At 34.7% G+C, this 25,917-nt stretch overlaps 1 protein-coding gene across 1 annotated transcript in view; it reads right to left on the minus strand.

The window, feature by feature from the left end:
• LOC130648116 (double-stranded RNA-specific editase 1-like) overlaps nt 1–14,588 on the minus strand; it is a 46,807-nt gene extending 32,219 nt beyond the window's left edge. The window contains exons 1-3 of the mRNA XM_057454141.1: nt 14,544–14,588; nt 14,394–14,452; nt 13,953–14,344 (exon numbers count right to left, since the gene is read on the minus strand). Of these exons, the coding sequence (XP_057310124.1) occupies nt 13,953–14,344; nt 14,394–14,452; nt 14,544–14,588 (496 nt within the window). The remainder of the gene's footprint in view (nt 1–13,952; nt 14,345–14,393; nt 14,453–14,543) is intronic.
• Nucleotides 14,589–25,917: the final 11,329 nt, after the last annotated feature.

The raw sequence follows: 25,917 nt of genomic DNA on the forward strand, positions 1-25,917 counted from the left end.
TCGTTACATATTATGTCATCCTATGTTAGATTTTCTACGGGCTAAAGATTAGTCTCCTTACTAAAACCCGTACTTTGTCTGTCTGAACGTGAGTCGAAAGTCATGTCTGAGGCGATATATTTTTTCACTTTAAGAGAGCGAATTTCGCTCCCGTGTGTACTAATCGAAGTTTCCACAACGTGTGCTTTCTCTTGAAGAAGATATTCCCTTCTTTTCCAATAAAGTAGTCAGTTTATATTTATTACTTTCTTCCACGTCCTTGTTTTTTAATCTCTAGCTTGTTTAATCTCCATTTTGCAGGCGCCATCTTGCACATCATTAAACACAAGAGTTGGTTGTTTTGTTTTAGTTTTGGTTGCTTTGACAATGTTTTCAAAATCGAACGATTTGGAAACATTTGAATGTTCGAATTCTAGTTAAAAAGACTTATAGAGAGAAATTCCTCCGATAGACGGACAAATTTGTTCTACCAACCGAGATGTTCGAGTTTTCGAGTACTCGAGTTATACTGATTATATTATTGCCCTGTTAAATCTATTCAGGCCAAGGGAACATTAAAACGGGTAACTCAATGCCGTGGAACCTCCGATAGCTATCTCTTTATCTCTTATACTAATACGGAGCTTTTGTCTGTCTGTCTGTGACTTTTTCAAAGGCGATATTTTTTAATTTTAAAAAAAGGACGAAATGATGTTTTTAGAAAAGCAGGAAGCAGGTGGTACGGCAAGCATACGGTATAACACGCCCGTTATTAATAGCACTATCTCAAAATGTTTCTAATTTTTTGATATATCAGTGCTTTCATTCATGGTACTGTGCAAATACTTCAGAACCATTACACATTTTGCTAATAACACCCATTTACCCCACAGTGCCCTAATATTACCCCTAGTTACGCTCCACATTTTTTTTCGAATTTTCCCCCGTTATCGCTGTTTTTCAAGTATTTAATATTTTCCATTTTGTGCGTTCTTGTCAAAATTCATTTAGAATGAGAAAATTAGTGCTATGGGAGATTTTGCGTTTATAACACAAAATAAGCAATAAGATAAAAACTATATCATGAATTTTTCCGTCCAAAATTGAGTGTACGTTTTTGAAGGACTGGTAGGTAGACTTTTGTTACTGAATTCAGTCTAGATTTTCTTACAATTTTTTCTTGACTAAAGAATTTACTCACGTGCTAATGGTGTGATATGTTTTTGCGTGATAGATATACTGATACATTAGTATTAAAAACTTAATAAAATGTTTACGCCAACTTTGAAAAACCTCGCTTGTTTGTCGATTTTTTTCCAGAAGACTTCTTCCAGAACGAGGGCACGTGTCTTTTTGTTACTTACCGTCGATGTTCGAATAAGCGACCCCTCCCTAAAAACGCCCCTACTCGAATAAGCGCCCCCAGGCGGTTATTTCAGTATGAAATTAGGAACAAAAGAGGGCGCTTATTTTAAATTTTTATTAATTTATAAAATAGAAAATAGCATTTATAAGTACACAGCTCTCTTTTTTATCTCTATTTGATAGTCAAAATTCATCTCAAAATGGTTACGTTTTTCCTTTTTTTTGAGTTTATTGTTTTGAATGATTTCTTTGTTTTCTGTCATAACACTGTACATGGCTGGCACAACAAGTCCAACCTCCCTATTTCTCTTTCTTTGGCCACACCAAGAAATTGGACATTCTAAAGTGATAATTGGAATGTGTCCGAAAAGTCCCCCTTCGGTGTTACAAATTCTGATATAGAAGAGGCTGGAAAAGAGATATTTGTTTTAGCAAAAACATTTAAACAATAAAATTTCAATTTTTTAAATAAGCGCTCCCTTATTCGAATAACCGCTACTTTCGAATAAGCGCCCTTAAAATCTTAAAAAATTATTTACGCTATTTTAATCTTGTGTTTTTTAAGGCAAACATTTTAATTGTTGTATATTTTTTTTGTTCTTGGGTGAGAAATTATGCAATTAGGCCATGGAGGGATACACTGTTGTCAGACGGAAGTGGATTTGTCCATTATCAAATCGATTCTCTCATAGGTATGATTGAATAATGAAATACTTCTTATTAAATTAAAGTCAGGCGTCATTTACAAATATAAGTGCATTGTCTGCACCGCCACTTATATAGGTGAGACGTCGCGTCATCGTAACAACTGGTATTTGCTAGAGATTAAAGAGAGTTTGTTCATGATAGTCCCCAGTTTAATAACAACATTAGATCTACTCCATTGTATTTATACAATTAGTATTTAATCTGTAACTATGGTTACTGTTAAACTTGTATATACTTAGGAGAACTTTGTACTTCGTCGCAAATAATGTAGTTTTTTTGTTGTCAAATACTTCTTAGTTCAGCCAACTGCAAATTCCCTCCACTGCGATGCGATTCATATAAAGAATATTTTTTATATCATATGAAGTATTTATGTATTATACTGAACAGTTCTTTTTTCTCAATCGTTAGTGTACGTTAGCCCTAATTCATTTGGATTTTTTTATCAAACTATCTCCAGAGAAAACTAATGATAGGGTAATAATGTGATGAAATTTAGTGAAATGATTAAAATTTATAGGAGCAACAAAATTGCGGCAAACGCTTATGTTACTTTATCTATGACGTCATCAAGATTCCGAAAAATAACGAGAATATATGTGTTCACTTAAGTCCTCGAGTTCTGAATCGAAATTTCTAGTTCTAGTTAAACACTCAACTGAGACGAACAAAAGTTATACGATTTTTTATTTTACAAGGATTCCCAAAGAAGTATATCAATAGTTCTAAATAATGGCTAATAAATCAAGGGCAGGAAGGCCTGGGAACTAATCAATTCACAGCATCTTGTTTAATTAGATTTTAGTAAAACTCAGGTAGCTTACTTTATCAATCCATGGTAGCAAGAAAGGTAACATAAGACGGGGAATGTGCCACCCCCTTCGTTGATAAAGGATTAAGTGAGTTACATAAATTATTTGCGTGATCTATTAAGTTAAATCCACGTAAAAAAAATGAAAAAACTAGAGCCTAAAATGAAAATGAACGAAATCAAAAAAAAGAAATAAAAAAATAGAGATCCTGTTAGTAATATTTAGTAAGGTAAGGGAGCGAAAAATACTTTTTTTATTAAACTAACCTACAGAAAAATAATATTTCGCATATATGATCCATGAAACACGCAAATGTTTCAAAAATCCGCAGTTTTTTCATCTCCGAGGGCACGACGGATTCCGCCTCTCCTGCTGGTTTATTCTTAATCACTTCTTTTTGCTAGGCTACAAGGTTATGATACCTCTGAGTTGTTATATTTATCTATTTACCACCTGCATACCAAAATTTTAGGTGCCATACCTTTTAGAGCTTTGGATATTAGTTATTACTTGAACCCACCCCTTAAATTTCTATTAAATACTTATAAACTGGAACTGACAAGTCGCAACACAATTGTATTCCAATAAGGGGAATTATTCTTTGAAGTTTGGACACGTGATTAATCCGATTTTCCGATTACTTCAGATTTCACCTGAAATTTTAAACAGAGTATTATAATTTGTTCTAAAAGTAAAGTAATTGCATTTAAGCAGATAGTGGTATTTTGGACAAATTTCAAGCTTCTGGTGATGTCACAGAAAAAGTGCTGACATAAGCAAGAAGTTATTGCTGCCATTTTGATTCTTTTATGACGTGCTATGTTTCAGTGTGCCAAGTTGATCTAATTTGGAAAAGCCTATAAAAAGTTTTGGAGGGGGTGGAATCCACCCCGCCCCTCCCCTTTCATATGTACAAAAAAACCTGGAGCGAATAGGGTTAAGTAATTATAAGTTGTAGTCATTGCTTATTGTAAGAAGTAATGCCTGTACAATAGGAGCAACAATATCATTATCATCACTTATAGGACATGGTGTATTTTCATGTCAAACGTACAGAAAAGGAGATGCCCTCCTAACATACCGCAGTGCTTTATTAAGTGCAACTGAGGCAAATGAAAGGGCAATGGCATACGCAGACGACGTTGGCAGTTATTTGTTTTACTTCAAGAACGGTAATAAAGAAAAACGCATAGACGGTCCTGGATCGGACTGTGTTGCCAGATTTGTGAATGACTCGCCATCGCAATACGCAAATTGTAAAATGATGTTGAAATTGAGCGACAACAGACCACATCTTTGCCTGATTGCCGTTAAAGATATATCACCGAATACAGAACTGAGGTACGACTAAGGTGAACTGAAAAAGTTTCTGCCATGCAGAAATAACAACAAATATAAAAAGCCATTTAAATTAGTCATGCTAAAAATGAAAACTTCTGAAGAACCGTTTAAAGCTAAAACAACAAAACTGTTACTGCTGGAGAAGTATTGAAAGGTGTATTGAATTCAGAAGGTCCGTACAGACAAGAAGATACAATCCGATCCGGCCGGGAAAGAAATATTTAAAGTAAATCCCTCTGTTTCTCCTGTTGCCAAAAGAAAGCTCTTTAGGTCCATCGATAGTTCTGCTGAGATGCTTCAAGAACCGTACTTGAAAATAGAAGACAAGTCTAGAGCATATCGACCGCAGGTGTATCGTTACTTTGCCATTCCAGATTTTAACTTTGACGATGAGAGTAAAGAAGTTATTTTCCATGCAAAAGGAGAAGAAAGAGGAATTTCAAATATGCTGTGACCCTGTGCCTAAGAAGTATTGTGAGATTTGCGACCAATCTTCCTTAGATCATGAAAAACATCTACAAACTGAGATAAAGATAACAAAAGTAAAAATTTTCATGTAAAAAAAAATTGCCCGATTGATAATTGTCTGCAAGTAAGAACAAATATGTCTGAACATTTATCAACAAAACATAAAATCCCTAGAGGTCCGCTCTACTACGACTTGTTGAAGAGTGCTGTTAGATATAACATGGAAATAATGCCAGAAAACCTCTTGGAGTCTCCAAGAAAGTTAATAATGGCGCACAAAGAACAGAGCTTTGCGGTATCACACACTGTTACAACGTTATTATATAGACCTGCAAACTTGACCAATCATACTGTCGCCAAGCAAGACAACCAAAAACCAGAAATTTCGAAGAAAGATATAGAAAATCCTTCCTCACAAAACACAATGGTAGATAAGAATTTGGAAACAACTGGATTTTTACAGCTGTGCTTACGGAACATCGTCTCATCACACACTGTTACAGCACCATTAAATAGATCTGCGAATTCAACAACTAATACTGGTAATACTGATGTAGAACAAGTCGTCAAACAGCAAACCAGAAATCTCTAAAAAACATAAAGAATAATCATCTGCTCAAAACATAACGATAAGTTTGAACACAGAAACAACTGGACTTTTATATTTGCATTTACGACGCATGAGGATCAACCCCGGTAAAAAGAAGGACTCCAGAAATGAAGAAGGTATATTTTCACAGAGTTCACCCGATAGTTATGAGAGTTCAGGTAAGGAATGCACATCCAGCGAAAGTGAAGAAGAATACGATTGGTAGATTGACGAAAATACCGATTGGAGCCTTGCAATTAGTCTGGGACCACGTTTAAAAAGTATTAGCCTTATTTTTCAACTACATGATTGGTCCTGACAGAAACCGAAAGGAGAGTTCAATATCCGTTATCTTTGGTGACATGCGGCAAATTTTTGTTGCCGTTGGAGTGAAAGATGACTTGGATATCGTTTTTAGAAACGGATTTCCATGATCTGTATATCGTCAAACATTGCGGTGCTAAAGGAACTAACCCCTCAAGTATCAATTAATATCTGTACTCGCTGATAGACTTCTGCGAATTTTTACTTGCAGAAGACATAGTCATGGCGAATGTAAAGAGGAGAGACACGCACACATTAATTGAAAAAATTAAACAGTGGAGGAAACATTATAAAAGGCAGGAAAATATTTTAAAACATAAAAGTCTGTTGAAAATTTTAAGATGCTTGTTGATGAAGAACAGGTAAAACGCTATAATAATAGTGAAAATGCTGTTGCGGTCTTTGAAACATTATAAAACACCGGGAGTATTGCCTCATCAGGGATCACTTGTACACAAAGATCCACTTTACAAGTGCACCACCCTCAGGCGTAACGTCAAACATAACAATCGCAGAATTCAAAAGTTCAGAGTTGCAAGAAGATGGGAAATGGCTCATAGAAGTGTGGGATCATAAGACAGTTGAGCACTACAGTCCGGCTAAGGTGATTTTAACAACAGAGAACTACGAACTGTTGAAGATCTACGTCATAAAAGCAAGACCTCAAACATCTCCAAAATTTGAGAATGTTTTTGTAACTTGGTCAGGACAGAAAATTAACTCTGGTGACGTAAGTAAAAGATTGCATTTAGCATGGAAGAAAGCAGGAAACTTTGAGAGCAAAGAGGCACCAAAAAATCTAACTGCGAACATCATAAGGAAATCCACAAGCACCGGATTAAGAGAAAATAAAAGCAAATTTACCGCTGAAGTTGCCAACCTGATGGCGCATAGTAAGAGTACGGCGGAAGATCATTATTACATAAGAAATATGAGAAAGTCAGCCAGTATTGGGACGAATGTGGTTACAGATCTATTCTACGGGAGTGATTACCATGACAAAAACCGACCAATAACTACTACACCTGATAAAACAGCAACTTCGCAATCAGTATGCACCCCTACTTCGCAAAACAAACGGAAGTTATGGTCTGAAAAAGAAGTGAGTGAAATAGAAACCGCTTTTAAAATTGAGGAAATTAGTTATGGTTTTGTTAAGTAGAAATGTGAGACAATTAGTTCAATAGATGCTTCACCGAGACAAGTATATGTCAAACTCAGAGTGATGAACAAATGAAAAGGTCTCCGTCTCAGCGTCGTTGCTTGTTTTCAGAAAGTGACTTAGATGTGTCGGTATCTCGAGGAAAGAAATTAATCAAGGGCGGAAAGCTTACTGAAGATAGAGTGGACGAATGTTTTGACGGTACAGGACTTCTAGAAAAGTATTCTTTCAGCCAAATCCGAACTAGATTGTCCTACGAAAGAACAAGAAAGAATAAAAAATCTAAAAGAAAGGTAAGTTGATCGACGATTGTCTTTTTTATTAGTCTATAGTGTGTTACAGTGGCGAATTTGATTGAATACTTCCATACCCATTGTCATGAAATTGGGATTTGTTTTGATCCTTACAACAGATGGCGGTTACTTTTTACCTGTCTAAGTTGTGCTCATATAAAATATACTGTTGGATCACAATTTTTTTTTTCAGCACCAAGAGATGTGACAAGCCTACTACTTTGCGTTCAGCTTCATAATGGCCGACAGATGTTGTGAAAAAAGAACTGAGTTACGAATATCTTCTTGTAATTTATTAACCATGACTTTTAAGTTAACTTTTGTTTAGACAATACTAATGACAGTAAGTCAAATATCGGTTACATGTAGAAATTTTTTATTGATTTAAATTATCTTTTCATGTCATTGTACTTTGAAAAACACTTTCGTGCAAAATTTTCTGCCAGAAATGTCCTTAAGGAACTTTCGACTATTATTATCCGTACGCTTAAAAATTTTTTAAATTATCGTCAAAATTTGATTGTGACTTCTTTAATGCTACGACACTAATTCCATTAAGGTATCATCGAAAAAAAGTTACCGGGCGTCTCTATTTTATCATATTATTAACGAAAAGCTAAATTTTGCTGTTGTAACGGATCATATTTTAAAGAGGTCATACAATTCCCAGCAGTAAAAAGATGTCTTGTATTTCGGGAAAGAATACGCGTAGGCTGTATGGGAGTAAATGTCAATTGTGACGTCACTGTTTTCTAGCACTGGTTCACAGTTTGCATATTTAGGATGGCGTCATTAAATTTTGATCCATAAGTTTGTTCACATATCGGCATTTGTGTTATTTTATTTTGTTTTTTAATGTTTTTCTCATTTTTCTATTTTGAGATGAGACTGTATGAGATTTATTATTAGTCGTACCATATACACGAATACCTGTTCACTACACCTGTACTTTTGACAATTTTTTTATTTTCTATTCATTCTTACATTATGTTCTAGAAGATAAAGAAATGCGAATTTTTTTGACTCTCTGCGACAAAAAAGTAGATTCTTGCGAATTTTTAACCATTACTCTAAACGTCGATAGGCTGCAGAATTAGATTTTTCTCACGAGCATAGGTCATGTTAAGAGCGCTGCATTCACCACTCGCGCTTTTTGCGATGCTTGCATTACCAAACAATCTTTAACATAACCCGCGAAGGTACAAAATTAGAAGAAAAATGGCTGTGCTAACTTTATCCGAATTTGTCAACCTTTTGAGTTTTTCTTGTAAAGATATAATCGCAGATCCTAATGCCCGTGTGGACCGTAACTCTTCGAATCAACACCTGGGGTTTTTAATAAATTTTCGATTTATATAGGGGCCGTATTAGAAGGGGGCGTTTATAAGAAAAGGCGCTCAATAAATGTTTGTATTTTTTTCTTTTCTTTTCCCGATGGAATAAATATATTTTCACATAATATCTACATCATTATCAATATCGTCATCGCCAATTATATTAAGAGCGTTCAACGTCGGTGATATCTTCTTTCCATACTTCATATAGTATAGGTATTTATCTTATCGGTGAAACTTTCGTTTCGAAAAAAGGCCCTCTGAAGGGGCAAGTTTATAAGAAGATTATTGAAAGAGGGGGCGTTTAATCAAGTGTGGGGCGCCTAAAAGAAGAAAGCGATTAACCAAAGCATAACTAATTCTCTTTGAAAGTAATACCCTGTCGCCGGCTGAGAAACCTTTCTCAGGAATAAAACGAATATCACCGGGTGTCTGCGAAAGCCGCCGGCATCTTCTTTTTTACTTAATGCTTTTCAAAATATACCGCCTGAACTCCGGAGTAAATCATGGTAAATAATTAAAAATCAGTTTTCATATGGTAAATCTGATTACACGGTAGTAACTTGTATATTTTCTGACATCGGGACGAACTTTTTCCATCCTGATATAAATAAAGAAAAAACAGGCGTTTGGAACGTGATTGGAAGGGGCTAATTTCGGTACCATCAACCTCGTCCCCAGGGCTCTTTTAATTATTAGTAATGGGATGGCCCTGGGGACATAGCTGTGGTGCCACTTTAGTATACCAATAACAAAGTGGCAATAATTTCACCTGCACGCCTGTAATTTTTAACCTTAACTACTCGCTATATTTGAATTGGTTGGCACCAATACCTTTTATTTGATATGGTATTAATGCAAATCCGTGGTCGAGTCAACAGTTATTACGAAATTGTCAATTATTATGAAGTTGTCAACCATTATGAGGCCGGTTGCCGTTAGGCGAGTCGCTCATATGTTGACAAATAATTGATAACAATTTGGAAAATTATTATCAATTATTATCAATTATTATCAATTATTACCAAAAAGGAAAACACACCAATAACCAAATAACGCAGCTCCAAATAAATGAGATTTTTATTCGAATAATCGGTATTTATCCTAATCTTGTCCAAATAATGACAAAAAAGCATTTCTAATAAGGATATGAAATCCTACGGTAGCAAAGAAAAATGATGCAAATCTATCCGAATATTCATATTATAATAATAATAATAATAATAATAATAATAATAATAATAATAATAATAATAATAATAATAATAATAATAATAATAATAATAATAATAATAATAATAATAATAATAATAATAATAAATAATAATAATACTAATAATACTACTACTACTAATAATAATAATAATAATAATAATAATAATAATAATAATAATACTAATACTAATACTAATAATACTAATACTAATACTAATACTAATAATAATAATAATAATAATAATAATAATAATAATAATAATAATAATAAATATTTAAAGTGGCTAGCCCAGAAAATCACAAAAACCTATAGTTAGTGGATTGTTTCCACTGGGGGCCACTAGAACAAAAAAGAAACAAAAAATGATAAACCTTAGACTGCCTCAGCTCAATCAAACAGAGTAACATTTATAATCTGTGAAAATTGAAAAGAAAAAGAATAAAAAACAAAAATTAAAAAGTTAAAAAGTGATCTCCATTAGAATTTGCCAAATACATTAGAGATGGAAGTCTTAAACGAAAGCAGACTTCCATCACAGGTCACTTGGTCTGGAAGATTATTCCACACTTTTGCAGCTCTAAATGGGAAGGCTTTTTTGCCAAATTCCGTGTTGACCAAGGGAAGTGTGAACCTGTTTTTTGAAGCTCCTCTTGTTTGATGATTATGACAGTTTTTTGTCAAAAGGAATTTTGAGCGCATGTAATCAGGAGCAATGTGATTCATGGCTTTGAAAACTAATATGGCATCGTTTTTGATGAGTAAATTATTCATTGAATATTCCCTCTCTTTCCCAAGAAAGGTACGGACACATTTTAATCGTTTTTCTAGTTTTCCCAATCTACCTTGGGTGGCACAAGCCCATGCCGAGAAGCAGTAGTTGAAATATGGCATGACAAGTGCATTAATTAAAAGGTTTTTTGTGTGAGGTGTTAAACAGGATGCAATGGTTCTAATTTTAGAATATTTAATTAGTATTTTTCTATTTATGTCAATAATGTGCTTTTCCCATTGCATTTTTTGATCAAATGTTACCCCAAGATATTTAACTTTTTCGCTCCCCTTCAAAGGAATACCCATATAGTTGATAGTTTTGTTCTCAACTTTTTTTAACTGGCTGTGGTTGCCGAAAAAGATTGTTTCAGTTTTGTCCGTATTAATAGTCATTTTGTTATTATTCAGCCAGAGTTCGACTTGCGAAAGTTCTAACTCGACCTGGGAGACAAGGGTATCCAAGTTTTTATGAGACGAAATAATTATTGTATCATCTGCATATAGATGGTGGTAGTTTGAATTGATGACAGATTTTAAGTCATCAATATACAAAAGAAAGAGCAGGGGCCCCAACACAGATCTCTGCGGCACCCCAAAAGCATCTTCATGAAGCAGATCTGATCCTGTGTCGTTTACAAGAGTCAGCTGCATTCGGCCCGTTAAGTAGGACTCGAACCAGTCAAAGGCAGCATCTCTGATGCCAAAACACCATAGTTTTTTTAACAAAATTTCATGATCAACAGTGCCAAAAGCTTTTTTAAGGTCAATGAGCACAGCACAAACAAAGTTATGTTGGTCGAGCTCAGTAAGAATAAAATCAGAGACATCGACTACTGCAGTTTCTGTGGAAAAGAGTTTTCGAAATCCGGACTGTCTGTCATTCAGGAAGTTGTGCTCAGAAATAAAATGAGACATTTGCTCATGCACTAACTTTTCAAAAATTTTCATAGGAATTGGCAAAATGGAGATAGGCCGATAATTAGTAGGATCTGTTTTATTGCCACTTTTAAAAATAGGCGAGACCCTTTTAGTCTTCCAACATTTAGGTACATAACCAGTAAATAAAGATTTGTTGAAAAGACTTGATAAATAAATACTTAAAACTGACGAACCTGCTTTTAGCAGTCGTGAACCAATTCCGTCCAAGCCTGTAGCTTTATTAAGTTTTAGTAAACTAATTATTTTTTCGACACTTTTGGTCTCAATACGAGCCCACCGAAAATCGTGTCCGCTAACAGGTGGATTAACATTAGTAGTGTCAGAAGAAAATTTAGAGGCTAGTTTGGCACCAACACTGACAAAAAATGAATTGAATGTGTTGGAAATTTCTTTTGGGTGAGAAGTTTCTGTACCATCGTTTTGGACTACTCGTTTTATCGAGGTAGTATTGACTGACTTATCAGGAACCAGTTTTTTTAGGGTTTTCCAAAGTTGTTTTGGCCGTTTTTGAAAGTCCTGCAAAACGTCAATATAGTACTCGTTTTTAAGTCGATTTTTGAGACCTATTACCTGGTTCCTTTTTTGTTTGAAAGCTTCCCAGTCTATGATGGATTTTGTTTTTGATGCTTTCCGTTTCAAGAAGTCTCTTTCTTTGATGGCTATTATTAATTCATCAGTGACCCATGCCTCAACACGGCCAGAAAATCTATGTGTTTTGAAAGGGGCATGTTTGTCAGCCACTGTTTTAACATTTTTATTCAGTTTCTCACATGCTTCATCAAGGTCATCATAATTATTAAAATATGACCAGTCTAAATTCCCGAGGTCCTTCAGAAAAGCCTCTTCACTGAAGTTCTTATAGCTACGAACCTTGCATGTTTTAGGTTCAAATTTTGGCCTTTTGAATTTTCTGATCACATAAACTAAATTGTGATCACTGATGCCTAAATCCATGACACCAGTTTTAGAAATACAAGAACTGTTAGAGAGTATCAAGTCTATAAGAGTGCTACTATTTTCAGTAACACGAGGCTCCGTAATATGTTGTTTTAGGAAAAGAGTGGAGCATAATTCCTTTATTTTGGAGAAAAGAGCATATTTTGGAGAAAAGAGCATATTTTGAAAGCATGTTACAGTTAAAATCTCCCAAGATAAAAACTTCTTTTTCTTTTGAGAGCTTGTTAAAACACTGCTTAAAATGAGTACACAGGTTTTCGGTACTCTGCAAATCACTACCTCCAGGTGGCCTGTAAACCCCACACACGTAAATAGGTTTAGTTTTTTTCAGGCACACTTTCACCCATAGTGATTCAACATTTTCGAAGATGTTTCAAAAGGTGGCTATCCAAGTTTTCATTAACAAAAATTAGAACACCGCCACCTCGTCCAGGACCTGGGTTGAGGCAGATGTCCCCTGACAAGGGGATTAAAAAATAGAAATACTTGTGCCTGCTTGGCTAAAGTTTTGATAAAGCCATTAATTTTAATTGGAGAGTGAGCTGGCTTTCAGAAACTCTATTGCAGGCATCAAGTGAAGAGATAGAAAAGAAACTCTTATCTAGTCGACTCATTTCGTTGTTGTTGGGTGAGCTACTTTTGAACGAAGGTTTTGTATTGCTCAAAAATACAACGAACACAAAAATCAGTTTTAGCGTAAATGTGGGGTTTTCTACCTGAGTAAAGTTATTTTTAAGTCGTAGAGAGATCATTCTACGGTTATGTGCTCTTCCAAAACTATGTTTGAAGGATCTGAGGCAAGCCCATTTCCTTATGATGTTACACAGAAGGAGCAGCAGGAACCCACAACACAGCAAAGCTACCATATTAGATGATAGATGGATAAAAAACTGACTGGGATAAAAACAATTTATTAACAAAAACAATAATTTAAAAACTTACAAAACAACAAATTAAAGAAATGAAAAGATATAAATGAAGTAAAGAAGGCAGTACAATATATAATAAATCAAAAAGGACTTAGCTGTCAAAGCAGGAGCTCTTCAAGCTTTAGTCTTCTTTTTTCTTTCTTCGACTTAGCGCGCCAAGACCGGAGCGTTTTAGATACGTCCGACCTCAACGAGAGCTAAGCACGGAATGAATCATCACTGAATTTGAATTATTTTTTCTCAACTATTATCTTCTCTGTTTAAGACCAGACATTACCAACGTTACAGTAGGTTGTTTTTTTTACACTTAATATTATTGATCGTTGCAGTCTGTTGTTTATATTTTTTGCCTGTGCACATGCATGCGCATGTTCATTCTGCATGCAAAATCAAAACATTACGTCACGCCGCAATCCATCTATTATACTGTATATATATAACAGCATATTTAAAAGTCCCCCCCCCCCTACACAATGCCGAAAAGTCATCAAAGTCTCCCAAATCATATAGGTATATCTTTCCCATTGTTTTTCTGATTAAGTTGGTTGTTTCACAGGTCTTTCAAACTAGTGATTCCTGAGATTAAATTAAAAACGTGGAAAAATGTCTAGAGTAAGGTAGCTAGCTAACTAGCTCCCTATCCTGAACCGCTTACTAAAATTATGCTAATAGGTAGCTACATTGCAACTTGGTCCACATAAGTTCCATTCAAGTATATATGTAATTTATTAAGAGAATAAGGTAAGATAATAAGACCGTAGCTACCTGCTTGAACAAATAAATATTCGATTGAGGGAAACCTCTCGTTTAATTCCATAACTGGATGCTTCTTTGACTTTTTGCTCGCAGGTCCATCTTCTGCCATCTTCTCTTCGAAATCCTTTCTTTTCTTGTTGGAATGGGGCCAACCCATTCTTCTTTGCATACAATTCAAGAACTTTGAAGTTGTATAAATAACCTCAGACGCATTTGATTTGTAACTTGTACGATCACAGCTCGGATACCATGTTTTTAGAACGGGTGCAAAGAACCCAGCCGGTCGCTCGGGCTTAAGCGATCCTAGTGGACAAGCGACTATTAAATTTCCATATAATATGCCATCGCGAAGTAGGATGAGCGACAAAAGTTTAAAGTAAAAACATGGTTTTTTTTTTATTCTTCTCCAGAAAAAATATTTTAGCGCATTTTTCTTAGTATAATGTTTACAATTTCGATTCTGATTTGGCTCGTTGGCGATTCACAAAGATTTGTGAATCGCCAACGAGCTTGTTTTTAAAGAGAATTTTGTTAATATAGCAAAAATATGTCAGGCATTATTCTTACTGGTCTTTTTATTATTTACATTGCTATCCTTACTGATTCATTGTTTTGTTCACCCCCATTATACTTAGCTGTAAGCATTGTGTGGTATTAATAATTTCCATAGCTAACAGCCAGGATTCTAGTTCCTAATGTCAAAATTCCTTAAATTTCCTATCAAGATAACTATCTAAAAAATGAACCATTTTTATATAAAATCTTTCAGTCGACACCTATTCTAATCTCATGAAGCGTCACGAGTCATTACACTTACTTATCTTGTCTTAAACAACTTGTTACTTTGTCGCAATTTTTTCCTTTTCTCATATTTTTACAACTTCCCATTGTTTCATTTCTCTCTTTTTTACAACTACTTGTGTAAAATTGCCCTTCTATCATGAGTTCGCAAACATCACAAAACGCAGGCTGACGAAGGCAGTCCAGCATATTTTATCTCTTTTTAAGTTAAATTAAAGTAGGCCAATTGCTACCACCATTGGACTAAAGCAAAAACAAATTTAATCACCTCAAGGAAACCGTGTAGCTAAAGCAATTGGACAGGATGACAGGTGGAGATTTATATCCATGCTGATCCACAGTATTAGAAAGTCAAATATGGTAGTAAAGATAACAACTTTCACAAAAATCACCCAGGGCACGAATAGAACCATGTACTAAATATATACAACTTCCCTACATAAGTACAATGTCATAACAATGACACCCGTAACTTCCGTACATAACTACAACAGCATCATAGAAATACCACACAAATAGAAACATACACAAGGTTACAGGAATTGTGTGTCCCATAATTCAGTAACACCATTAAGGCGTGTCATACTACCGCTCCATTCTAGCAAAACATTGTTGGAGACATGCACGTATAGTTTATAGTCACTAGACCACCTACCAAGAATTTTAATGACGGATTCTGAAATACTGCACGAGGTTGCTACAGAGGCACCACCGCTCCGAATAGTATGTGTATTTAGGTCCAAATTGTAAGATTTAAACAAGCTAAAACGTATTTCCATATGACAAAATCAACATTAGACAGTACAAACAAAGGACCATGTTTGCCACCCTAAAGCAGTAGGTATTGTCTAACTTCATTAGCAGGACATAAATTTCCTCCAATGTTAGCCCGTCGGATGTTGACTCTTTTCCATAAGGGATCTATTTTTGGATGCTTTAATAAGCAAACAGGCAACTCTCCCACAGGGAAAAAGTAATATCAGAAAGTGCCAGATAGATTGCTGGATTAAACGAGGAATTGAGTGGACAAGCAAAAGGCGACATTTCCGCAAGGCTTCATCATGATGAGAAACCTGGGACTTGGTTTATAAATATCAACATTTCATTAAGATGAGCAGGAGTGATGGGCAACCTACGACTGACTGTTTAAGGGTGACAACATCAAATACCTCGCAAGACATAAAACAATTGTTCCATTGTAACCGCAACCATTACTTTGGTACTGGATACCACACAAATACACTTTGATTGTAGAAAATTTTCCTCGTCCAGCCAGGAAAGAAACGAAAAGTTGCAGGGAAGCTCTTTTAATGGAAACATTGATTACAAAACCTGTGAATTTCGGATATGTATGTAGACTTGGTATTAGGTGAATGTGCTAAAGTAATAAAAAATAACGTTTCAAAGAACTCTGATATTGGGATAAGTGTGAGAGCTACATCTGTTTTTGTGCATATGGCTTTGAACTTTGTGACCAGATATCAAGAAAATAGATCAGCGTAGTTGGAACTCCCAGCTATGTGAAACAATAAAAGATTGATATTTCGCTGGGCAGTGAAAAGAACAATTTTCGAATCAAAGACATGGTGTGCTTGCATTTACATGACCCTGTTTACCAAATGTTAAAAATGGCTTCATTGTCTGTGCGTAAGACAGCTTCTTTGTTGCCCCAATTTTCACCCCAGCAAGATGTGGCAACCACAATGGCTAATAGCTCACAAAAACTGATACTATAATGGTGCTGCAAGTAAATGGGTAACAAAAACTACCGACCATCATAATATCCTCCAAGGCCCAATTCTGATGCGTCTGTATATAGTTCAGGCCTTATTATACAAAATAGTCTCAAACTGGAATAATGCCATCCAATTCCAGGATGGCAAACATTCAAGCCACCAATGAATGTCTTTCCTTGCTTCGACCGATAGAGAAATGTGATGATGCAATTGATCACCTTGGAGGACAAATCAATCAAACGTCGCAGAAAAACTCGACCGCATTTGACTACCTTGTAAGCAAAGAAAAGGGATCCAAAGATGACAACGAATCACGTATGGTGCTGGATCTCCACTTTAGTAACGTAGACATAAGCTTACTTAACTTTTCCTTAGGAAGCCTAATCTTTCGTTGCTAAGGTAAGTAATTACTGAACTAATAAATTTTCCAGGAGCCAGTGGAACTCCAAGTAATGAAAATACTTTTATAATTGTGTCAACAAAAAACTCACAGGGTAGTTTGGAAAGGTGGATAATGATAAAATCATCAATGTATTATTTTAAGTTCTTGATGTACACTAAGACAAGGAAAAGACTTATTGTTTCTGACAGCAGCGGTTGATGTTATTAAATCCTAACCTAAATCCAAAAGTAAAATTAGGAATAATAAAATCCAGTAGGGCTCTGTTAAGGGGAGAAGATAAGGGTTGACTTGAAACGTGAACCATAATGGGTGTAGTGACCAATAATGTAATAGGACAAAACCTGGAACCAGATTTAGGAGGCCGGGATGTAGCTGGGTATTTTCTTTGAGTAGTTTTGACATTTGTGTACAAAGGTACAGAGATATCTACAGGTGATCCCTCGATTGAAACGACTGCAGAGGCTTCCATGTGTGTCGTCCAAGCTCTTGGAAGGGCATCCTGAAACTGTGGTGGTGATGACTGCAACCCAAAGAACCTATTTGGGTATTGTGCAGCACAATGTTCTGGTCCTGACAAGAGAAACACCTGAGAGAAACACCATAATGACCTTTGGTTTGCTTCGCGTTGAAATTTGTCAAAAAAAATCTTGAAACCCTTGATAGGCATGTTGTGCGAATTAGAAAGAAGAACAAGGGATTCCTTGTCAAGTTGAACTCAATTTTGGAACATGCGCAGACGAGGCTCCACAGTGGCAGCTTTTTTTTTACACTGAACACTTCTCTTACTGCTAGTTACATTGGAGGCCATTGGGATGAGTAGCTGTAGCTGGCTAAGGTGTCTATGTTGCATGATAAGATTCTTGCAAACGTTTAGCTAACTTAAACTATATATTCCTGTTTATGTTTTGCCATGTTAAGTTTTTAGTTTGTAGATAGTGCGAACGGTAGAGAATGAAGTATTCTTGCAACAAATGAGAGTTTGTGCTAAAATTGTATTGTATTTTTAAGGGATATAGGTTCCCCAATGTTCATCTCTTTTAGTTTATACAACTGCTTACTTATACATTCTAAATTTATATTTTATATTTTAAATGATGATATTTTAAATGCAAAATTTGAGAGATATGTGCTGTGGTTATCGTTTTTTACTTTTAGCGAAACGTTATATTAGAAAGATCAATGGCATGATTCCACATCAAGCATGATGATTCGATGTTGTAGCTAACTCATGATCTAAAATAGTTTAGAGTTTAACTTTGTCTCTGATTAATTGTAAACGGAGTATTTATCTGGCCATAAATTACTGCAGCTCTTATTAACCCTATTTGGTATGGGCTTTTTTGACCCTTGAAAGTATGGGGGGGGGCATAAAGTGTCCGCGGGATGTAACTTTTGTTCAGTTTGGTTTTAAGTGACAAAACTTGGCACAAAGAAGCATCAATATGTGGTGACTTAATTAGTGACAAAATATTTAGGTTGACATGTCATCACAGGAAATGATGACGTCATAATGAGACAATGGTTGAAGAAATTATGTCTTTCTTGGAAATTCTTTTTCTTTTATCTTTTTTAAAACTATTTACCAGTACTAGTATTAAAAAAGTAATATAAGAATGTAAGATATTATTAGGAACATTAACAGGTGGTATAAAGACAAAGGATTTCTCTAAGGAGAAAATGGAAATCGATCAGAATTCAAATCTTCAAGAATTTTTTTTGAAAAATCTATATTTGAGAACCTTAGTGTTAGTAGTTGTCATGGAATAAAACTTGGTATATATATATATATGCACTTACGTCATTAGCTATGTAAACGTTCGGTACAACTTGTACCCAGACTTTTATTTTTTATTTCTTGTACTTAGACCTCTTTTATATATTCTGCCTCGTGCGCATATTTTGTTAGTTGTAAATAGACGCCAAACAGACAACACGTGTTTCATTCGTTCGTGTCCCATTATTATTTACAAGATTTTACATGGCGCCCGATGAGGGACACGAGAAGATATTACTTATGATTTAGTTCGACAAATTATCGTGAAAACATCCGTTCTTACAAACGTTGTTATCGACCGTATCGAACACTTGAATTTTGTATGAGACATGAACGAGATTTGCTGTGTTTTGTTGTTATTGGTTGTCGGAGATTAAAACATTGACTGTTGATTTGGGATTCGTGTATTTGGACATTGATTATTTATTCGATTAAACAAGTGTTTAGCATGATTATATTTTGTTGTTGGGATTTGGCTGTTATGATTAAAACGTTTCACGAAGGTTTGTTTTGATAATTGCTTATTTTACATTGATAATTGTTCAGGTGTGAGTATTGTCGAGCCTCGTACGAGAGTTTAAGTTTATTTAATTCCGAGAGTGTGTTTACTGTTTTTATTTAGTAATAATGAGTGCTGTGTTAAACAGAAAAATTGCGAGACGTAAATCATTACGAACTGATTTTGAAGAGTGTGTCGAGGAAGAGAGTGCTTGTACGAGGGTGCCGACAAGCCGCATACGCCGTAAAAAGCGCGGGCGTTTTCGGGCAAGTTCGGCGTTTTGAAAAAAATATAAGGATTCGCCCGAAAAAACCCGCAGAGGCCCGTTATATGTTCTGCAAATTACACAGTATGCATGTCAATATTGTATGATGACTTTTGTCACTATCACATACATAATCCCATATTCATACAACTGGTTAGTTTAGAAAGCATTTATTTTTAGCACTACAATAAAAAAGTTGATATGACCACCTGCAAAAAAGGACAAAGTGACATTGACAGGACATGTATTGGAAATATTTTTTTTTATTTTCCGTAAGTCCAATAAAAGTTAGGAAAAGTCACAAAATTTCAGGTATTTTCATCCAGTATTTAAAAAGTTTTTAGACTTTGAAAATGCCGCGGGCACTTTATCACCCCCCCCCCCCATACCAAATAGGGTTAAATTAAAAAGTTGTAGCTATTTAACTTTAATCGACTCATGAACTCAATCATAATACCGCAAATATTCTGTCTAACATTTCTTACTAACATTTACTTTGTCATTTCCATTGCAATGGTGTGATAACATCCATACATATGTACGCTTTATATTTTTATAAAGCGCTTTAGCAAATTATGCTTATAAAACATTTAAGAGAGAATTCTCAGGTCGTGAAGCAATCCATACGCAAGCTATGAGTTAAATTACTTTCGTATGCGAAAAAAAAAATTTTTGAAGACAAACATTCCCTATACGCAACATCGTTCCCAGGGCATTTCGCCTTTTTCTCGTTTCGTTGAATTTAGGCTTAAAAAGAGCTTCTTTAAGATAAACCTATGATAATATTTTTCACCTAAGAACAGAACATTCTCTGCATGTACGGATGCGAAGTATAAAACAAAAAATTCTTGATATTGTCTTCGAGATTTTGTATTGTCGTTTGTTATTTACGATATGGTTTCTTATTTTCGGCAAATTAGATCTATAATCATTTACAAAGGAAGGACTAGAATAAAAAATATATTTAGCTGCCTATTTACCATCTAGCTATAATCAAAATATCTACCAGAACAACGTGCGTTTTATATATCGCCTTGCATAGAAACAACTACTATCAACTTGCTTTTATTCGATTCTTCCTTTGATACATTCCACAAATGGATAAAGAATTGTAAATATAAGGCAAAATGCGCTTGAGAAATGAGCTTGCAGGATGATTTGATGTTCTGAATATAGCTGTTGAATTGTTCACATATTGGTAAATTAACCCCACTCGAAGCTTCGAGACGGTTATATATGAAGGATTCGTGAGTATAACTGTGTAAAACATCATAAAAGAATCTCGTTTTTACGAAAAGACTTTTTATTTTTACAATATTCTGATAGAGAGCAAGCAAAGTCATAAAAAAATATCATCTAAGGCTTTATTGCTAGAGCTCAAAAGCGATGTTAAAGGATCTCTTTGCTCTTCACTTCCTGGAATCGCATGGAAGCTATACCAATGCGCATGTAACGGACAAAACCAGAAAAATACATAGGTTGTTCTTTTTTTTTTCGAAATCGAAGGATACTGTTTTTGACAACTGATATCAAGACAGTCCTCAAAATTGACATGAATACTTTCTTTAGCATTGATGGAGGTACTTTCCATGTTCCAAACCTAGCAACCATGTTTGTTGAAATAGAAAGCTCGGTCCTGCTTAGCAGGGTTGTAGGTGCCTGACATAGGGGCTGTATCCTGTGGTTAGTCATGGATGTCTATGTTTTTGATAAATGCTATGGGATATTTTAGCAATAGCATAACATCATCATTAGGTAATTGTGACGGTGTTGACAATGCAGATGCAAAAAGCACAGAGGATACCTCTGATGCATAAAAACGTAGTTGGTACAATAATATGCAATTAAGAACAAGGGATTTCTTGCTAAGTTGCACCCAATCTTGGAACGTGCGCAGATAAGCTCCTTTCGAAAGCCTTCTTAATAAAGGCCGCAACTTCATCACAGTAACGAAATCGTAATATTGTAACAACGGAAGCATCTAAAGATAGCATTAGAAAATAATTAACTAAGCTTTTTACTGTCCAAATTATTCGAAATCATTCTTTGTTACACAGGCAGAGCGTATTCACTCATAAGGTTTCAAAACATTTCACAAGTTTTAGCATTGTTACCGCCTAGCTTTTGAAACTGTTTCTTCAGCAGAATTTTTGCTTGGTTGAAATATTTGGGTTTTAAAAAAAGATAAAGCAACGGTCCAGACGTTTTAATGGTGTGTCAAGGATGTCATCACCATATACACACTCGATAGAATCGACAAAAGAATTTTTAAAATCAGTTTTATGCGCTGAAACCCAAGCAAAAAAACCAATTAATGAACATTGGTAAACTTTATTGTGAGAAGCTTATCTTCAAGTAATTTAGACATTGGTGAAATTTTAAAAAAACACTGGCTGAGAGAGATGATTTTCGAGTTATGTAATTATAGAAAAATTATCCATATGTAATTTATGCATTTTCGACAAGACCTAACGGGAACATGTTCTATCCATACCATGTATGAATTCACAACCACCACTTTCATCGTCAATTCCATCTTTAAATTGTCTCGCAACCTAGTGGAAAACTGCTTGAACACTTCAAATTTATTTACCAAAAGCCAATTTCTTCATTAAACACATGTTTCGACTACGACAGGTAACAATGTATAAGAAACTTATTAACTGTAGTAAATAGTAAAGTGTATATGGCTTATTTTCTCTAAGCATAAAGCGACGCTCTGACTCCTGGAGCTATCTCTGTTTAAGAATAGCTGGATTTGAACCAGAGAACGTATCTGTGAGCTTGTTATTTTAAATATTTTGTAGTGTAATGAAGTAAATGCCAGAATTATAGCAGAAAAAAGAGTTTATCAAACCTTTTTATCAGGAAAAAAGTTTGAATTGTCGTCATTTTTAACGCTAACGTCAGCCTCGTCGTCAAAACTATTATAAGATTCGTTATTACGTTTCAAATAGAAATCTTTGAATAATTTTAAATGAGGACATACGTCGGAAGCTACTTTCAAAGTTTTCACTTATCTTTTAGGACCCTTTTCAATGGAAAATAAAAATTGTGGCATTGTATTCATCTATTAGTTCCAGACACTTTAAACAGGGACACGATTGAAGCAAAGTCTTTATGGATAATGGAACATTTTTGAACATTTAATTTTGCAGGAATTTCCAACACTGCAGTGTTGCGCGACTTTAACCCAACATTGATTACTGACACATTGATCAAGGCTGCATCTTTATTTATCTGCTCTACAATCACATCTGAAGAGGAAGGAATTGAAACAGTACTGAACAGCAACCTGAGATGCAAACCAGAAACACCCAACCGTCTTGTATCTGATATTTGAGGACTTCCAGGACATTTTTAGGATATGAAGAATATTTTACAGCTGCAATAATACAGTAGTTGTTATGGTTGCAAGAGCATGAACATACTCAAATGGCTAAAACAAAGAAACTGAAAATTTATCAAATCTAAAAATCAATAACATGTACATAATAAAATCAATTTCTTCGCAGTCATTACAATTCAGGTAAATACTACGACATTGTCAAAAATAAACTAATTTAAGAACAAAATTGTTCCTTTAAAGAGGTGCGAGAAAGTGAAAAACCTTGGGGTAATGTTTGATTAAAAAAATGACATTAATTAGAAAAATCCTAAATATTTTCAAATTAGAACCAATGCACCTTGTTTGTACGGTTTTGCGATTTCAATTTGACTGGTACAAAACTCATTTCCCAAAAAATATAGACATTTCCAGATGTCATTTTCAAGCAATAACACGAAGTGTTATTGCTTGAACATGAAAATCATGTGGAATAGTCCGCTGATAGACTTCTGTGTAACTATTTTGTATATAAATTTTTTTTTTATATTTTAAATAAACTGGTGTTGCGATTTGCTCTGTATGGTTAGAACTATTTAACTGGTCAGTAGCTGAAAGAACTTTTGATAAAGAGACTTTCCTCTAATGATTTATTACGATTTTGGAGGAACAGAAGGGAAATGGGAAAAATAAGCCTTAGCTATTAAATAAAAAACCAATTTGTAGCTGTGTATGGTATGAGCCACGAATACATTTATCAAACATCAATGCAAATATTTCTCCAAAAAAGCATCAACCTTAAAATTTAGCATAGATTACTTAAAAAAACATCCAGGTAACAATGTAATCGAATAAACATCCTTTCTCCCAAACCTGTATCGCGAAATGGCGAATGCAATTTGGCGGTAGAAAGGTGAAACGGACTCAAGATATCCCTGACAAATTTCATTTTTATAAGAGATAGAAAGAATCATAAACTAGCTAAAAAAAAGAACAATAATTTTCACCAATGTCCATTACAACTCATCAGGTGATGGCGTCAGTTATTTTCACTATTTCTAACTTATGTGGCCTAAAAGGCACACACAGTTTCCGTATTCTTTTAAGTTTGTGAAAAAATCTGCTTAGGCGGAAGAAAGTTTAAATGTTGCTGAGGTCAGTAATGACCTGTTGAAGTTTTTGAAAATCTGTTTCGATGCCCATACAAAATTGAGCTTGAATGTCTATAAAATATATAGTCTTATAAACGTCTATAGAACCATGTAATATCGATGAGCGGTAGAAGAGATATTAGTGTTTAAAGTACAAGAGCCCTGGGAGGGGTTGATGGCTTTACTAATCTGCCGTAACGTCACAAAAGTTTACAAATAAGACATCATCGAAAATGAACACATCCACTTTGTTGGTCACAGACATACAGACACCTTAAATATTATCTCAAAGAGAAATTTAAACGAGAAGTCGTAATAGCCTAAAAATCACGTTTTTTTACCAGAAATACTTTTCTTCGTTAATATGACTTTATATGACTAATAATTCTTTCGTCACATCAAAAAAGAATCTCAAGGAACGAGGGTGATTTGTGACGCCACAAAAAAAATTAAGCTTGTAACTACGTTTAAGACCGAAACTCCTGCAGTTTAATTTTAATTCCTGAAAATACAAACACCTACCGATCATAACCGAAGCAGTACGTAGGTGACGAAAATGTTGTCATCGTCATGTTCAGCATGCTATTTTTATTTCCTGAGACAAATTTTAAAAACAACGAAACGAGACCCACTGAGAAGTTAGCCCCGAGGTCCCTCCGTGGCTTGATTTAGAAAAAAAAGTTTAGGTGCAAGCAAGATATTAACTTTTGCGAACAGGTCTAGAATTTGGAAAAGTTTCTTAAGAGAAAACACATGCCGCATTTAATGTGACGTTGCTCATAGCTAAAATTTCGAGCACGCTTAACTGATGCTGCTTATTTTAAGGAAGAGCATGTATATTCTTTATTTTTCTTGAATCTTTTGCAGCTATATTATCGCTTATTTAACATGGAGTTTTAAAATATAAACAAAATACAGGTAATAATAAAATAAAGGTTGGTCAATGTTATGCTGTGAAGACAAACCCACTCGACAGAAAAACATCAAAATCGTCCGATCAGCCTTTTAAGAAGGCCTAATGGCTCAGATCGATAAAATAGAAGTTTAAGTATGTTTTTAAACGCATAAAATATTTACACTTAGAGAGATAAAAAAAAATCTTTGTTTTGATTAACCTTAGTTGTTTTTAGAGAAAATATTTTTTAAGAGTTCTGAGCATCGTGAAGTAATTATTTTCCTACCATCATCATACAACAAAATTTTTTACTCCCGCTTTTATGGTCCCTTCTGGTGACAACTGACAGGATATACCCTTAACATTATCTTTTTATTTGTTATTTAGTAATCGGTTAAACTACCAAAGATAGCAGCCAAAGATAGGCTCTTTGTCTCTTTTATTCAGATGATGAAACTTACATATTTTAATTTGTTAAAGTAACTTAGGGTTGTTTAATCTATTAAAATGTTCAGATATTAAAAGAGCTTTAAGAAAGGGTCTGATTTGATCTTGCATCTTAGTGAAATCTAACAATTTGAAAAGCAATACAGGGATTATGTATTTACTTACTTTAATTATAAAGTTATACCTAGTCTGCATATTTATATTACATTTAATCCATGATTTAAAACGCAGGATAAAAAAAGTTGCACGCGATTAGAACAACTGTCCTAATCTTCTCGAGATTTCAATAGTACACATGACGAAATATGGCGCGTGTGCGTTATGTTAGATGAAAAGAGCGACGGCGGAATGAATGCAATATTTGTTTAAAAGGTTTTACATCATTAGCGTGTCCTGAATTGTTTCATTTGAGGTTTAGTTTGTGTATCTTAGCCGAAGCGAAATGTCTATATTTGAACAAGTTATAAAGCCTTTTGTTGTTGCAAATGCTAACGCATCCTTTTTAAAATGATTCAAAATGAGAGCTTTATTTTATACCTTTTATTTGAAGAAAGGTTAAATGGTCAGACGTGTTTGATAACAACAAGAATTCTAGTCGTTTCCGATCTTTTTCCCAGTCGTTTCTGATTTTGGTACCTTTGTCGACTGATAACGTGATTTGGTGTGTTTTTGTGGACA

The sequence above is a fragment of the Hydractinia symbiolongicarpus genome, chromosome 6 (genome assembly GCF_029227915.1).
Source record: "Hydractinia symbiolongicarpus strain clone_291-10 chromosome 6, HSymV2.1, whole genome shotgun sequence".
In the NCBI taxonomy this organism is placed as follows: domain Eukaryota; kingdom Metazoa; phylum Cnidaria; class Hydrozoa; order Anthoathecata; family Hydractiniidae; genus Hydractinia; species Hydractinia symbiolongicarpus.